Below are 17570 nucleotides of genomic sequence, written 5' to 3' on the forward strand. Positions count from 1 at the left end.
ATTTTTATTGATAAATTACACCATTCATCATTTAATTATCTTCTCACTCTTATTTTGGTCACTAAAGTTAAAAAAATTCAATTTAACTAATCAATTTTTAAATTGCTCATGTTTTAATCACTCTAATTTATTTTATTAATAATTTTTGAGACAATATATTTTTTTAATTATTTAATTAGTATATAATTGAAATAAAAAAAATTAAATTTGAATGTTAGAGTGACTAAATTAGGAGTACTTTGAAAATTAAGTAATTAAATTAAAAAAATTAAACTTCAATGATCAAAATAGGAGTGAAAAGATAGTCGAGTGATGAATGATATAATTTATCCATAAAAAGTGCCATGTTGTAACAATTTTGTTAAATTTTTGACGGTGAGGTATCAAAATGAAACAAAAAATAAACGTTAGATATATTTTTGCAATAAATAAAATTAATAGTTTAGGTACTAAACATGTAGTTTATCAAAAAATATTTAAATATTATTAGGCCTTTAAATTAATATATATTTATACATATTTTTTTTTGATTAAGCTAAAGATGATTTTAAATAATATATATTTTAAGTACTCTTAATCATTTAATAATGGAAACAATAATAATTCTTTTAACTAATAAGTTAGGTTAGTTTGTGCATTTATTTATTTATATTTATTGCTCATTACTAAGTTCGTTGGTATTATTAAGTTTATAGATAAGTTTGTATTTATTTATTTTAATTAGATATATATTTTATCCGATTGGATGTGATTGCGAGACATCGGAATCATTTGACATATGAATAAGTGAAGAGGAAAGGGGGGAAATCAGGAAATGTGGGGATTTTTGAAATGTTTTAAGAAGTCGTAGCAGAATGTCCTGCATCGGAGATGGCAACACAAGTCGTATTATGACACGTTGGTACGAACACGACCACACCACGTGGCTAAGCTTTATGAGGTTGCAGTTCTGACGTGTACCGTGTGGACCCGCCCCATTTACACATGGTTTAGTCAGATTTTTTTCCCATTGGGCCCCACCAAAAGAGTGCCCGACACTGTCTAGCTCACGTTTCTTCTCCATTTGTTTATTTATTTTTGCTTCTAATGAAGTGATATAATTATCTCTTCCTAATGTAATGGAGTTTTAAACTTGAATACATGAACATCTTGTATTATTAGTCAAACATTGTCCTTCATCCATGCCAATTATTGTTTATTACCAATATAAGTATGACAATTAAGCTATAATGATGAGCAGTGTTTGACTCATATCACCTGTCGAAAAGATTGCACATCTCACTTTTTTTTTTTGCATTGTGTTGGGCAGATATATATATGATGATTGTAGTGTTGAAAACATAAGAATTAACCCAAAAAAGGGTTAATGATAAACGTGGGGTAGCGATGAGCGGTGGTGAGGTTGGAAGAACGGCAGAGAAAATGACATGCTGTGAAATGTACTGAAGAAATAGACCAGTGAGAGACGGATATGGGAAGAAGGACAGAGACAAAACAACTACGACGGCCACAGCGGCAGCACCTATCAGTTTAGGACAACTGCTTCACCCAAAACAGACCATATTAAAGATTATTAATCTAATAATTAATTTCTTTTTGTAATTTGTGATATATTTAAATTAGTCTTAGTTCAGTTTTGAAACTGAAACAGGGCAGGCGAAGAGAATAGATTATATAAAAATGAGGGAAAAAGAATAAAAAAAATGAAATTTCTTCAGAGTCGGAAACATTCTACCCAAGTTCCTACCAACAATGAATTCATTTATAGGCGTGTCTAGTTAATCTTATTATTCTCTGTTTTTTATTATTTTATTTTTTTCGACTCTTACTGGGGGGATGTTCTCTATTCTCCCCTAATGGGGTAGACTTTGTCTGCTTCAAATTCTTCTTTTTGCTGGTTTTTTTTAGCTGTATTGCATCTTCTTCTGTGCTTGTTTTTTGGTTGTTGTCGCTGTTTCATCTTCGGTACGACCTCGTTTCGATGGCTCAAACTGAGGGTATTCCAAGGGGTTCTTCTATTGCGCATGCGGAGTCAGGTGAGTGTTGAGTTAGACAAAAATGGTCTCCTTTTTTTTTGCGCGTGTCTGGAAAAATGGCTCTGTTTGGCTGCCGAGAAACTACAAGGAAAGGAAAGGGTATCCTTTAGGTTGTCCTATACTTATGGTACGGATATTGTTGTCGTTGTTGTTTGCAAGAGAAACTAAACCTTTGATGTCTAGTTTTGCTTTGTTCTAATTCCTTCGATTTTCTCAGCAACCAAACGGCGCCTGAAGCTTTAATTTTTTCCCATTTTTCCTCTGTTGTTTATATTGGCTTGACTTTACTCTTTTTTTTCTTTTCCTTATTGGTTGATAGGTTTGGGTGGTGGCAATGATCTATATCCAGAACTATGGAAATTATGCGCAGGCCCGTTGGTGGAGATTCCTCGGGTTCAAGAGATAGTCTTTTACTTCCCTCAGGGTCACATGGAACAAGTAATTCTCCGTTTTGTTCTGGAAAGCAATTCAGATTCTTCGTGTTATTTAAATTTCTCCGTTACGGGAAAAAAAACTGGAATCTGCCCTTTGTTTTCCTCTGCAGTTAGAAGCATCAACTAATCAAGAACCTAATCATGAAGCCCCAGTGTTTAATCTTCCTTCTAAGATTCTATGTCGTGTTCTTCATGTCCAGTTAATGGTATTCTATTTAAGATTCTAGTTCTCTTTACTTGTTAGTATTAAATTGTTTTATTTTTTGGAACTCGAAGAGATCATCATGTTATTACTTTTTTCTGTAGGCTGAACAAGAGACTGATGAAGTTTATGCTCAGATCACTTTGCAGCCTGAAGCAGATGTCGGTCAATGTTATCCCTCACAATTTCACTCATAAAACTTGTATAGAAATAAGGAAAATACTTGTTTTCGATGCATGATGACTGATACTATCATTGCAGCAAAGTGAACCAACGATTCCAGATCCGTTCCCATCTGAGGCTCCGAAGAGGGCAGTTCATTCCTTCTGTAAGATTTTAACGGCATCGGACACTAGCACTCATGGAGGGTTTTCCGTCCTCCGAAAGCATGCCACCGAGTGCCTGCCTCCTTTGGTAATAAGTCAGTTTATGACGTTAACAGTCATTGTTAGACTGTTTCATTGTGGTGTTTGATTAGGATTCCGTTATTTATTTTATTCAGGATATGAATCAAGCTACTCCAACTCAGGAGTTGATTGCCAAGGATCTTCATGGGTACGAGTGGCGATTCAAGCATATATTTAGGGGTACTGCTTTCGTGCCATTTCAGATTTGCCTTCATAACAAATTCCAAGATCTATTGTTCATTTCTTGGTCTTTTCTCGACTTGTAATTACAAACATCAGGGCAACCACGGAGACATTTACTTACAACTGGGTGGAGCACCTTTGTCGGTTCTAAGAGATTGGTTGCGGGAGATGTATTCGTTTTTCTTAGGTACTCGGTATCTTGGAATTTTATTTTATGTTTTGCATATATGTGTGTGTATGTGTGCAGTATCTTTGGCTGTAACTGCACTGGCATGTTTTGTTAGAGGTGATAATGGAAAACTAAGAGTTGGGGTTAGGCGGCTCGCTCATCAACAGAGCACAATGCCTTCGTCGGTTATATCCAGCCAGAGCATGCATTTAGGAGTGCTCGCTACTGCTGCTCACGCTGTTAAAACTCAGACTTTCTTTGTTGTGTACTACAAGCCAAGGTTCTAATTTTATCCCTTGGTGCAAACACGATTAACAGCATTTGTTTGTAATTATGTTTATCTCGGGACCGAGTTTCTTTCCTCTGCTCATGTTCAGGACAAGCCAATTCATAATAGGAGTAAACAAGTACCTGGAGGCTATTAACAATGGATTCTTCATTGGCATGCGTTTCAAGATGCGATTCGAGGGTGAAGACTCCCCTGAGAGAAGGTATTAACAATGTATTATCTTTTCTCATGTGTCTCTGACCCTTTTTACCTATTGGGATTTCTTTTCGGAAATCAGGTTCACCGGGACCATAGTCGGTGTTGGAGACATTTCCCCACATTGGTCAGAATCTAAATGGCGGTCCTTGAAGGTTGAATATAGCTTTGAATCAGTGATTTTGAAATGCTAACTTGACTCTTTTTCTTGTTTTTGATAGTAGTTCTGCCCAACTATTTCTCATTTTAGATTCAATGGGATGAACCTGCAATAATAGAAAGGCCAGAGAGAGTTTCTCCTTGGGAAATAGAGCCATTTGCGGTTTCTACTAACATAAGTCTTGAACAACCGGCTTCAAAGAACAAAAGACCACGACCGGTTTATATTCCGGCTTCTGGTGCGGGAAAATTATCCTTTCAAGCATTTTATTAGATTCTTGAGTGTTGACTTCATTAACTTTGGGATTCAATTATTGAAATTGTAGAAATAACTGGAAATTCAGATGGTTCAGCCTTCTGGTGTCGCGATTCGACCGTGTCTCACGAACTTACCCAAGTAGGAACTGGAAGCATAACTGAAGTCCAAAGCCGTGAAAGCCAAGTTATTTGGCCAGTGAGACAGAATGAAGTTAATAGCAATATTATCAATAGTGGCAGAGTTTATAACTCAATGACTCGACTTGAAAATTCCTGGCCACCTTCAACTCTTTTAAATGTCTCTCGAAACATATTTCGCAATCCAGGGGATTCATCTTCAGTTCTATCCCGGCCATGCAAAGGCCTGAAGCATGACCTAGTTGAAAAAGGAAAAAACTCTGAAATGTCTACAGGTTGCCGGTTGTTCGGGTTCAATTTGAGAGAGAGCAGTAATGCAGTGAGAGTGAACGATATAGCTTCATCCCCTATTGATCAAAATCCAGAAACTTCAAAGTCATCCAAGGAGCAGAAGCAAGTTGCAACATCAGAGACGTCAACCAAGGAGATTCTGGCTAAGCAGGGTACTGCAACTTCCATGCGAACTCGTGCCAAGGTAAAATTTCCGGTTTTTATTTAGAACCCTCTCAATTTTAAATTTCATTTCTTATGAAAAACAAGATTTGTGGATTCCATAGGTACAAATGCAAGGCATTGCAGTTGGTCGTGCAGTTGACTTAGCTTCATTGAAAGGATACAAAGATCTCATAAACGAGCTGGAGAAAATGTTCGATATAGAGGGAGAGCTTTCTCCCCATAGTAAATGGTCCGTTGTTTATACCGATGACGAGGGTGACATGATGCTTGTGGGCGATGATCCCTGGCTGTAAGTAATCCACTTTTTGTAGCCTTTTCATGGCTAGTTTTAGATAAATGCTTACCCCCTTATATATATATATATTTAAATTGCAGGGAATTCTGCAAGATGGTAAGAAAGATCTTCATATATTCGATCGAGGAGGTGAAGAAAATTAGTGACAGATGCAAATTTCCAGCCTCATATTTGAAGAAAGAAGGGACTGTTGTAAGCTTGGATTCAGAAACATGAAAAAGCTTGAAAGCCCATCATATTATATTTGGTATTGTTTATGGTCAAACAATAGGGGAAGACTTTCTATGTTTAGAAATTGAAGCATTTTGCAGATATTTGCTTTGTTGGTTTCGTTTAGTGTAAAACAAAGGCTTAAATGTGCTTCCATTTAATCATCACTTAGTTCATTGTTGGTTGGTTCCCCACTGAGTTGTTGTTTTCACCATGGGGTCTGGCCCCGTCAATTTCGCCACCGATCTCGATGCCTCACTGCTGCTCTCTGCACAGAGGACCCCCAACGTGCTTCTAAAAGTTAGCCGTGACCAAAATGCTGTGCTGCTGCAGCTGTTGGTCCCTATTGCACAGTTTTCGACTGAAACTTGTAAAGTGTCCGCTCCTTTGAAGGCTCGGGTACGGCTTTCACGATTTTAATGGGTGCCAGGATAATGTAGTAAGCTCTAAAATACATATTAGGTCACTGAATTATGATTCAATGATCATTTTAGTCATTAAAATTTTAAAATTATAAAACGATTATTAAATTTATCGACCTGTTATAAAATAATTAATAAATTTTATCAAATTATTATAAAATGATGATTACATTCTATTAAAAAGATGTCCAAAATGTGGGGATGTAAATAGTGGAAGGGTTTTTTTGCACTGGCCAAATTGAGAATGGGGGAATTAGACATTACAAGTTGGTAGAAAATCCATTTGATAATGACATTTATGATTTTGTCAATTTGAACAGTGTCCCCTAACTTTTTAATATTCCTATAACCACCGGTCAATATCACCTAATAAAGTACTATTTATGTATATTTTAGTGGGTCATACTTACAATAATAAATCTTTATTTCAGAGTTAACCATACGTTCTTTAATTGTGATATAAATTATTTATTAAAAACATTTTAATTATTGAAAAATGTAAATATTCTATAATATAATTTATTTTCGTTAAAATTTTCTGTTTCGTTAAGATGGGTGTCATTCAAGTTAAAGTTGCAATAACTTGGGCCTTCGTATTTTGCTTCGATTGGGTAATTTTTCGGCCCGATCATTTCCCCCCAAAAGTTTCATCTTATATCTACTAAGGTTTCTTCGTGTAATTGTATTTGTTTTACGATTTATTAACAGTAATCTTTTTAAATTTATGATCATCATTTTTAATAAAATTAGTTTGAGAATAATTTTTCACCATCGCATCCAGAAAGCGGTGGAAGAAGTAAAAGCTTTGATAATGGTAACTGGTGGCAGTGTGGTGTGTGGAAGACAATAAACGATGATGGGTCCCAAATGATAAGCTCGTTTAAATGGAATTGCATTATGGGGAACTGCTTCACTCAACTACTCCCATTTATGACCATCCAAATCATAAAGATTTGTTCTATAGCTCAGCTGCATTGTTTCTTACAGGTGATTTCTAGGGAAAATAAATGGTAAGAATCCAATGAAGGATCATTTCACCTACACTCTATTATTCAATCCAACTCAAGAATTTTGTATGAGTCCATTAATTAACGGACTAATTAAATATTTGATGTTTGATCATGACTCTATTCCTGTTACGAACCGGACTAATCCTCAATTACCATAGCACATTATCTTGTTGCTTGCAATAAAATCAAGTTCAACATAGCAGCATTATCTTGTCTGCTTGCAATGAATTAAGTTGATCTGTAGAGTAAGTTCTCTCAACTGAAGCTTGTATAAGGAATGGTTAAGGTTGTTTACGCAATATTTTATAAGTCACTATCAATGAATTATTTTGATAATTAATGATATGTGTAGCAATGGTGCTCGGTGACTTGTCGGTACTTTAAAAGCTTCGACATGAAGAGCAAAGTGAAAAGCTTCAACATGAAGAAGGAAATGGGCAAAGAAAACATAATATATTCAACATGTGCTCGTAATTAAGTAGGAAAAGGAAGGAGAGTGATTGTCGTGTTTTTATACGCTTTAATCATTCTCGTTTCCAGTTCACTATTACGGATTATTATTAAAAAAACAAAAGTAATATTAATGGTGACGCAGCCTTTCACGTTGCATGCAATAAATATAATACAAAAAGTTAATCAAAAATTGCTTTCCGGAGCTGCTTTTCCCCTTTGTCCATGCATCTAGATGATCATACTTGTCTGGCCACGTTTAAGTATATTCCTTTAGTTTATGGGACGACAGGATTTGCCAAAGGCTCATGCATATCGAGCTCATGTTTTGATCCGTCCCTTTCTTTTCTTTTACCCCATGCAATAACCTATCTAATGCTCATAAGTCAAAACGTCCAATGAAGGATTCCGTAGTGAGCACGGTTTTTAGCCTTTACAGATGGTGAAAATTAAGGAAAATGAGAGGCCATTGATGGCTTCTTAAAGGTAAAAAGCTTCAAGTCAAAGGAGAGACCCAGGTTTGTTTAGGTTGGAATTAAAAATAATGTAAACAATACACATTTATTTCTTACTTTTCCCTTATGCTTCAACCACTCTCATTATAAGCTTTGTCCCTTATACACAAATCATTTATTAATTAACCCTTCTTTTTCTCCCTTTTTGACTTTGTCATTACATATATAAGATGGCTAACACAGTCGTCTACTTTTAATGCCCTTCCACCACCTTTTTTCCCCTTACCAAACCTGTAAAGTAACCCTTGCCACTTGTATTTTTTTAGGTCTCCGGTATTCCGTATTCATCCACAATTTATGTTTCTCTATGACACATTTCTGTTGATGGTGTAATATTGGTGGATGATTGTTGCAGATGTTTTCAGGGTATACTCCTTTTTATTTGAATAAAAAAAATAGTAAGTTGTAATGATCAAAAACTTTAAATATAACGAGTGTATATAGATTTTAGAGAGCGAAAAATTAATCAAATAAAATGGATACAAATGGATACCTATATAATAAATCTATATGTTATCGCCACGTATATAAATAATTCCCTATGTAAGAAAAAACAAGTTACCCAATTCCATTTTACAAAGCTGCATCTGTATAGGAATTCCATTTTTACAGGTAAATGCATGATAGTTAATTCTAAAGTAGCAACGTTGATCGTTTTTTGGATAAATCCATGATATATATATATATATATATATATATATATATATATATATATATATATATTATATGTACAGCAATTTTCATTAATGAAATTGTACATATTCGTGTTTTAGCATGTGAAAAAGAAGAAGTTGGCAGTGTAAAAAGATTACAAACTTTCCGGCTCAGGCATGACATTTGATCCGCCAAACTTGTTGTTGAAGGGCCTTTTATAGCATTGTCTATGTTCTCCGACAAAGACAGATATAGGGTCTTTAAGGTCGTGGGAGCACGAGAACCACAAGTGTTTGATCGCTTTCTTTTATTTTCATGAATAATATTATGCATTGAACCTATGATTTCTTTGCAGTAACCCACCATAAATCTAACCCATGTACATCGTGCATTAATGACTGCTAATTAATTATCCGTTAAGCATACGTGTACATCAAGAGTAATCAACAAATTACATTAATGCTTGAGTGTGATTTTTTAGGGATTCAATTGATTTTTTTAAAATAATTTGAGGATTAAATTATCCGTTAATTCTACAAAACACTCTAAAGTTTATTACACCGATGAATCAGAAGATTTTGTATTTTTTTTTAAAAATTATTTAAAAAATAATTATAAGTGGAATAATATAATATATATACAGAGAGAAATACATTAATATTTGATTGTATATGACGCAACCTGAAGCAAAACTTTTATAATAAATATACAGAAATTGGTTCGGCATGTGAATTAAAACCTTGTGGTATCTGCTTCACCTTTTATTTTCAATTCAAAGTCGGAAAGATTAGGTACCTTTAGTGAAAGATATTCTAAAGGGGTACGCCATCTATGTATGTTTTCCAACTTTATTGCTTGTATGATTGGGGGTAACAAACTAACCATGAATATTTGGTGTATTTTAAATGAATAATTATATATATTATAAGAGAATATTTGTTTAAATAAAATATTCAGATTCGAGTCTTATAAATAATTTATAATATGTTGATAAAATAATCTTAAAATTTAGTTTATGAAAAAAAATTGACATAATAATAAAAAAATACAAATGGTGCCCTCTTTTCTTTCCATTAATTTGTAAAGCTTATATCAAGTGTTTTTGTAACTTACGGTTCAAGTTGAGAAGAAGAGCTTCTTCTTCCTCTACCCTTCCCGTACGTTAAAAACATTTCCCCACTCCTTTCCATATATAACAATAGTATCCACTTTCCGAAAGCAACCAAACCATGGGATTCGAGTCAGCAGAGAAACAGTCATCAAGGCTACCATTGTTTTCATCTCCACATGCACACGTGGTGGTGTCACCGGAAAGACCAGGGACGTTAACCCCACCGTTACGGGCCTCGGCATCGGTCCCGTTCGGGTGGGAAGAAGAACCGGGAAAGCCCAAGCCTTGCACCACGATCACTCCTTTTTCTGAAGACTTTGCTCGCAAGTGTCTGGAACTACCCCCCAGGTTGCTGCTAGTGCAGGAAGCCAATAAGAAGAAGAACAAACTGAACTCGCCCACCACGGTCTTGGATGTTCCTTACGTGAGTAGGGGTAGGCTTCTGTCTTCTTCTTTTAGAATGGTGAAAAGTGAGCGTTACGGCGGGTCGTTTCGTGCCGGTAGCTTTAGCCCTGACTCTGAGAACGACGATGATGGTGCGATGGTTCTTAGCAAGAGAAGGAACAAAGGGTTTCTTGGTTCTCGGAGGAGAAGCGATGTTGGAGGGAAGAATTATGTGTTCCCGTCGTATGGAGATAAAGGAGAAGAATACAGTAACGTTAGTATGAGCAGGATGAGAAAGAGGGGCAGTCTCCCTCATTCCAAATCCCATTTCTGGGTATCTCTCTCTCTCTCTCTCTCTTTTTTTGAGTTCTTCGACGGGTATGCTGCTTTGTTAGGTATATTTAGGGTTCTACTCCCTCTAATTCATTAAAATTTCAGGATTTAATCCCTCTAATTTGACAAACTTTGATCTATATTTCCAAATGATGGCTGTACCACCAAGAGTTTGATTTCAGATTAACCAAGCTCTTAAACCCGAGGACTTGGAAATACAACAACATTAAATATTTGATAGGAAAAGGCTCTACATTTTAGTCTGTACTTAGATACTGTGATTCATACACAAAGAAGAATTATCCAGATCATCATTTTCCTATTATAAATTTGGATCTAATAACAACATTATACAAGTGCAATGACTAAATTATGTCAAGTTAGAAAGAATATATCATTGATTTAACATAACAGAGAGACTAATTCCACAATTAGTCACTTCGATATTTTCTCAAGGAATACATAATAACTCATCCTTTCGTTCCTATGGTCCAATTTATTTTCTTTTCTTATAATAATTTTGCATTAAATTCATAATTTAATAGAGAAATTAACAAACATATTCATTCTGTATATTTTTCATTCAAGTCCCTGCCCATTGGTCAATAAGACCGTTTTACTGATTTGTTCTAATTATTCATCCTGGAAAGTTGTTTGATTTGTTGCGTGGAACACGACAGGCAAGTATCTATGAAGGCTTAAAGCAAGTGGTTCCGTGGAGCAAGACGGAAAAGAAGGATAGGTATATGGGGGCTGATTTTTAAAATCCCAATCCGATTTTATATATTTTTCCTGTGAATGAAAATGACTAATCAAATGTAATATATATAGCTAAGTTTATTTGGTTGCATATATGGGTATTGCTGCAATTATAAACTCCTGCATGTAAAAGTATTTCACGACTACGTTGGCCTATATGTATTAGTAGCAATAAACGTTGAGACAGGCCATCATATCATGGACAGTGGTAAGTTTGTAATGCCCATTTTCTCCGTGCGCGAATATCGAATTTCTTACCACTCGACCCAAACAAACGTGTATTACCGAATTACTACTACTAGCATATTCAATTATGAAAATCAAAGTACAGTTGAACTTTATTTCCAGGAAAGAAAAAAAGGTGTTATATTCCACCCTGAAAAGAATTATCCATGCTTGGAGTAAATCTCAACTGCTGAAAATAAACCACAAGTAGCACTCTAATGCTCATTCTAAACAGGAGGTTGAAGGCACAATTCACTCTTTAAATGGTTCCTCAATTAGAAGTCTAGCTTATTTTGTTGCTCTGGTTACGAGCTAAATCAAATTTTGCCTCTTTTCAATTGGTAAATCATATCAACCCTACTTTTTACCAGTCACACCTGCAACCACCTGCAACAATGGAGCACATCAATCTGTTAAAATGAGAACATAAATATAGAACACCGGAAGCATAACTAAGGCTGTGAAATTTATCAGGAGAGTATTCGTGGATCATTTTAGCAGTAGCCAGAATTTCGACATCCAAATTTGAAAGAATTTTGGAGTACACAAGAATGATCTAATGTCGACAGTCTAGTTCGTAGGCATGACAACTCCAACATGCCAATCCAAACCAGAATAAGCAATGAACATTTCAGATAAACAAGAATTATAATAACCATCTTATATGCAACGAACTAAGCAAGAAGTTTTCTCAGGGTCTTGTATTATAGCCTATATTCTCCCTTTCGATGATAAAAATCCGCTCTAATTTCTAGATGAGAAAGGGTATATACTTTCAACCAAAATAACGGTAACAAGCACTAATAGCAACTTTGTGATCCAAGTAGAACAAGTTAAAAATAAGGACAATATACTGAAAACAACCCTCCTTGGCACACCTAGATTTCAAACTGCATGCATGGATTAGAGATTTGCCATGTCAAAAGGGGAAAAACAGTAACTAGGAACTCGATTGAATATTATTCCTTTGACACAGAAAACAATCTCATAACTTCTCTCTTATGACATGTCTATCGCAATTTAAAACTGGTAAGATAACCCAAAACAAAAAGAATTAAACAAATAAAGCCTGTCAAAAGGATTCTAGCAATTCATACATTTCTTAGAGTAGGTTGAGGGACTTGCTTTGATGAATCTAAGGAATCAAGTGGGCCTTACAATAGCTGGTAGGAAGAGACCTGCATATTTTTACAACAGTGTACGCACACAACAAAAATAGAGAAAGAAGAAGAAGGAAAGTACCAATCTCCACACAAATGCTGAAACAAACTGAAATTCAAACACCAATCTCTTTTAGTTATTTATGAAACACAACATTATTCTTCTCTCTTCAAGAGAGACTCGTACAAGCAACACCAGAAGCAATCTTATTTGAATTCAGAGACTCATTGCCTAATTGTGATGATCCCAATGTGTGTTATCCCAAGAACTGCCTTTTGCAATACCACCATTCTTTATGCATCAACCACAGGGATTTAAGCCATAGAATGTACCTACTTTATGCATCATTCTAAGATCTAAAATCCTTGGCATCAGAATATATATGTATAAGCCATACATTGGATGATAGTTTGTGAATTGAATTTCACTCAATAAAACGATAACAGCTTTAAAGTTTAAACTAGATGCGTAGATGATTCCGGATCCCCTAAAAAAAATTCCTATGTTTCTCCTAATTCCAAATCTTTAAATACTCACAACCTAGAACTGGAGATCAGCGTCAATGGCTGAAAAAGCCACCCATTGAAAAAAGGTAAAATTTTGTGAAATGCTTTTGATAATTGATTATTAGATTGAAGATAAAAAAAAAAGGAGGAATAAAGCTAACCAAAACCAGCGATGAGGCAAGAAGCAGCCACAACTGGCTCTTGCACTACGAATATCTTCAGTTTCTGCATCACCGCCATATCTTAAATCGGATTTTCCTGCCTTTTTATCAACTTTTCTTCGACGAGAGACTCTCTGATCTTTGATGAAAGCCCAGAAATTTAAAACGGGTGATACAATTTTTAGGAAATCACGAATTAAATCAAAATTGGTGAAATCCAGTTCCGGTCGGGTAACCGAAAGAATTTCGATATCGTTATTTATTTGGTCAATTGTTGTCCTCAATCCCTGTATTATATGTAAGTTGTGCATTCACTCTGTTTACTTTGATTTTATTAATTTTAATCAATGTCCTATAGGATACAAGAATTGCCAAGGCATGAACAATGGGACATTTGCAGCTTCCATGAACAAATATAAGCGTCGTAAAGCCTACTATTTCTATTCTGGAAGCTTTCTGCATGAAGATTGGCCGGTCAGTTCACAGTGGACTTTCCTGGTGCACCGCTTCAATTCTTACTTTGCCAATGGGGCACCAAATACTGCTCCTAATAACACACAGACCATCAGTGGCCAAAGTAGTCAAATTCGGAAGCAGGGTACAATATATCTTCCAAGACATTAGCACAGTCACCGCGATCCATCTTCACTGCTACAGTTTCTACATCGTCGGATATGGTACCGGGAACTTTAATCTTTAACTTAATCGATCCACCTTATATAGACACAGTTGGAGTTCCGCTAGGAGGATGGGCCGTAATTCGATTTGTTGCACACAATCCAGATATGATACTCGACTTTGAGATCTTTGTCAGTTCTATATTCATGCTAATTACATATTAATTTGATTGTTGCGCCATGAAGTATTATTACCAGTCATGGGTATTAGGCGCCGTCGAAAATGGGAAAGAACTGGACCCCATCCTCCTGCACATCTGCCCCGGTGCTGGTAGAGGCCATTGCAGTTGAATGAAATGAAACGAAGCGAATTGATGTTATCTTTTTTTATCACATGGACTCCTTTTAGCACAACTTTGAGTTCCAACTTCTTTATTTCGACGGTAAGAATCTGAAAGGTAATATGTTAATTTTAGAGACGATGTCCATTTTTTATTACATCAGCAATTATTTTTGAGATAATAGATCATCTCGTCACAACGGTAAATTCATTTCTCGTTACATCAATCCGGACGAAATTACACCAATGGATAGCTAGCAATATGGATTCATTTACTATTGATTGTATATGAATTGACCTAACAAAATTACTAGATATAAAAATAACCCCATGTGCAAGTGTCATCCTTTCTAGCCCAAATTTAAGTCTGATGCACAGAGTTTATTTATTTTCTGTTCTTCAATGGAATAAGGAATGGGGGGATCCAAGCAAGAAATCACCACTCCTCCTAGGCCTAAACTTTTCAAACTGCTATACCAACCTCTTTCACAAAGAATTAACAACAATTCTTACAAATTATTGTTTAGATAAAACTTCTTATAAGACTCGAACTTGATGTTTATCAAAGCATTAATGATAAAACCCCATTAGTATTAATAAACTATGAGACAACTTAACAGCGATTAACCCCAGCTCTTAGCTTGATTGCAATACTATTAAACAGCGTCATCTCGGAGGGAATGAGATTTACCAATAATGAGGAATACCGTTGACTTATAATGTTAATATAATTATAATGCTAGTTAAGAAATATGTATAGTTTACTTTATGATATTAAATACTAGTTTACGTACTTTTCAACCCCAGCAGTTCCACTGTCAAGCAGCTCACTTCTCTCAAAATATAAAGAACAATGAAGCTGCAATTCTGCAGGAGAAAGTTGGATGTATTTCTAGCTATATATATAAACTATGTGTCGGCACTTCAAAATAATTTTAATGGTCTGTACAAATTTTCAAGTAATTTTGATTATTTAATTAAGAAAGTCCCTTTTTTTAACTATTGACAGTGTACATGTATCATGCATACGTAGCAGGGGCGGATGTACATGGCTTCTTAGGGGAGCCATTGCACACCCATTATTTTGAGAAAAGTGTTAAATTTAGTTTAATTTGTTAATAGGAATAGAAAAAAAAATAAGAAAATTTGCGTATCCAAATTTTTTTTATAATAGGGTATTAAAATTTTAGACCCTCATTTTTTAATTTTTAGATGTGTCACTGATACGTATCTATTTAAATTCTAAACTTTTAAAGAAAATAATACTTATTTTTACCACTGAGATTGTTGTATAAATTCCGTTAAACGTGTTTTTAAAGATTGAAATTCACATCACAACAAATATACTATCTATATAAAAATATTTATTTATATATTTTGGTGCTGTGAATTTTAAATATAAATTTCATAAGATGTATAAAATAGATAAATAAATTAATAATTTTAACTAAAATTTTACGATTAAAATAAGTGGAATAATGAAACTTACATCACATAAATATAAAATAAATATTAATAAAGATGGATGTTGATTTCTTTGCCATTGAAGTAATGTTCCCTTGTACCTCAATAATAGGGTGTGAATCAATTTGTTCTCTAAAACTCATAAGCATAGCTTTCACATTAACGTTACCTTTTTGTTCATATTATCTACCAAGACACATATATGTACATAGATTAATTTTCAAACATGTCTTGTCGTTTAATTCGTTCTGGGCATAATTGTTACTTGCAAGGAAAGGGAATGTGTTATTTATAATTTCTTTTCCTTTTTTTTTAAAGAATTCCCTTCACGAGAATGTTTTTCTTCTCCTTTTCTTGAATTGAAATTGAGAATTTATTTTCTCAATATTATAAAATTGTTGACGTTTAGTATGATGTCTATTGTGATAGATCGATGATTAAAGAAATGAGATAGTAAATTAATAATATATTCCCTGCACGTATGATTTTATGTTAGAGGCTAATTTACAAAATTTTAGAGGACGAAAACAAATTATCAATAAAAATATAAAGAAAATACGTAAATTACATGAGAACTTAAAATTTTCAAAGGCGCAGCCGGTTTCCCTTTCGGCCTGTCCGTGCATAGTGTTAGAATTCAACATAATGTAACTTTAAAAACTTTTACATGTTCTTTGAATCATTGAATTACCTGAGATTAAAACTTTTAAATTAAGGATAATTTTTTCTAATAATCTTTATCTTATGAGTATATATTTGTTTTGTTTATGGTTTACTTCACTTGTTTTTGGTTTTGTTTTAATAATCTCAAAACACAACAAGCCTTTAACAAAGGAATTTATTTTGGGAATTAATTGAGAGTCAATCTTTTATAAACCCTAAAACCACTTTATAACCTTTCTGGATTAAAATTATTGCTTCCTCCATTAAACTGCCTTTTCAGAGTTCTTTTCTGCAAAACTAAACTTTAACTTTGGAGTTTCAACAGCATATTGGCCAGTGCTGTTGTATTTCAATACGTAAATCAATATTATATGATAAAAAGTACGTGCACAGTAGTAATCAAGTAATTAATTGCATTGATGGCCAATTTAAAGAACCAATGTTATATTTAGTACGCTAATGCTTCTTTAATCTATTTAAATAATAAATATTTATTTATGAATGGGCTCCGTTTTCAGGAAATCCACTTACATTTTTTTTAAAATTATTTTTTTTAGTTTAATAGAAATTTAGTTTTGTATACTTTAAAATAATAAATAAATTAGATTTTGTTCATCAAATATTAAGTTTATTATATTTTTGAAGTTCACTAATTGGATCCTCTTAATATTCGATCCCAATTCTATCCTTGTTCTCAAAACATGCATGTATTCGAAGAGGACAACTTGACACTGTCCAACAGTGCATCATGACAATGTGTGTGTGTATATATATATATATAATTATGTATATATTGTGTAATGTTAGGGTCATATAAGTATGTTGGTCCTACAACAAACGCAAGATAAACTTTCCCTAAAGACTTAAATGCTAGGAAGAAACCATAGATGTAAAGACACAGATTCTCATTAAAAAAACAAAAGCAGGCAAATGGCTGAATGATGAAACCATTAATAAACAACAAGTCACTTGTGTATTCACCATCTTATAGTTTTGACCAATTGATAAGTTTCATTATTCATTTCCCAGAATTCTCCTAACTTGCCGGTTGTGAACATTTATATGATAGTAGCACCCACATATCCCTGTCTGCTCAATAAAGTGACTTCAACACTCCACTCCTAATGTACCAGCATTGCCTTGGACAGCTCATTAATCCAACAATAAAATATATTTATTGATATTAGGGATCGGCATGGGTCGGGTTCGACCCGAAAATTTTACGTCATTCACTGATTCGACCCGACCCGAAATATATATATTTGACCCGATTTTTTGAGATAAAATCTGAATTCGATCCGACCCGACCCGAAATAATAATAAAATATTATTTTTTATTCAATAACAACAATAATTTAATTGAA

At 34.2% G+C, this 17570-nt stretch overlaps 2 protein-coding genes across 2 annotated transcripts; both read left to right on the top strand.

Moving 5' to 3' along the window:
- The first annotated feature begins 1775 nt into the window (after window positions 1-1775).
- LOC120173600 (auxin response factor 11-like) lies at window positions 1776-5492 on the top strand. Its single transcript, XM_039180700.1, has 14 exons — window positions 1776-2036; window positions 2356-2474; window positions 2581-2676; window positions 2777-2833; window positions 2934-3086; window positions 3175-3259; window positions 3359-3449; window positions 3547-3711; window positions 3809-3922; window positions 3998-4070; window positions 4166-4313; window positions 4401-4945; window positions 5028-5215; window positions 5302-5492. The coding sequence occupies exons 1-14, from the start codon at window positions 1982-1984 to the stop codon at window positions 5435-5437; spliced, it is 2025 nt and encodes a 674-aa protein (XP_039036631.1). The 5' UTR covers window positions 1776-1981; the 3' UTR covers window positions 5438-5492.
- Window positions 5493-9591: 4099 nt separating this feature from the next.
- On the top strand, window positions 9592-11268 carry LOC120173604 (uncharacterized protein At4g00950-like). Its single transcript, XM_039180705.1, has 2 exons — window positions 9592-10311; window positions 10991-11268. The coding sequence occupies exons 1-2, from the start codon at window positions 9712-9714 to the stop codon at window positions 11072-11074; spliced, it is 684 nt and encodes a 227-aa protein (XP_039036636.1). The 5' UTR covers window positions 9592-9711; the 3' UTR covers window positions 11075-11268.
- The last annotated feature ends 6302 nt before the right edge of the window (window positions 11269-17570 follow it).

The sequence above is a fragment of the Hibiscus syriacus genome, unplaced genomic scaffold (assembly GCF_006381635.1).
Source record: "Hibiscus syriacus cultivar Baekdansim isolate YM2019G1 unplaced genomic scaffold, ASM638163v2 tig00111981_pilon, whole genome shotgun sequence".
Taxonomy (NCBI): domain Eukaryota; kingdom Viridiplantae; phylum Streptophyta; class Magnoliopsida; order Malvales; family Malvaceae; genus Hibiscus; species Hibiscus syriacus.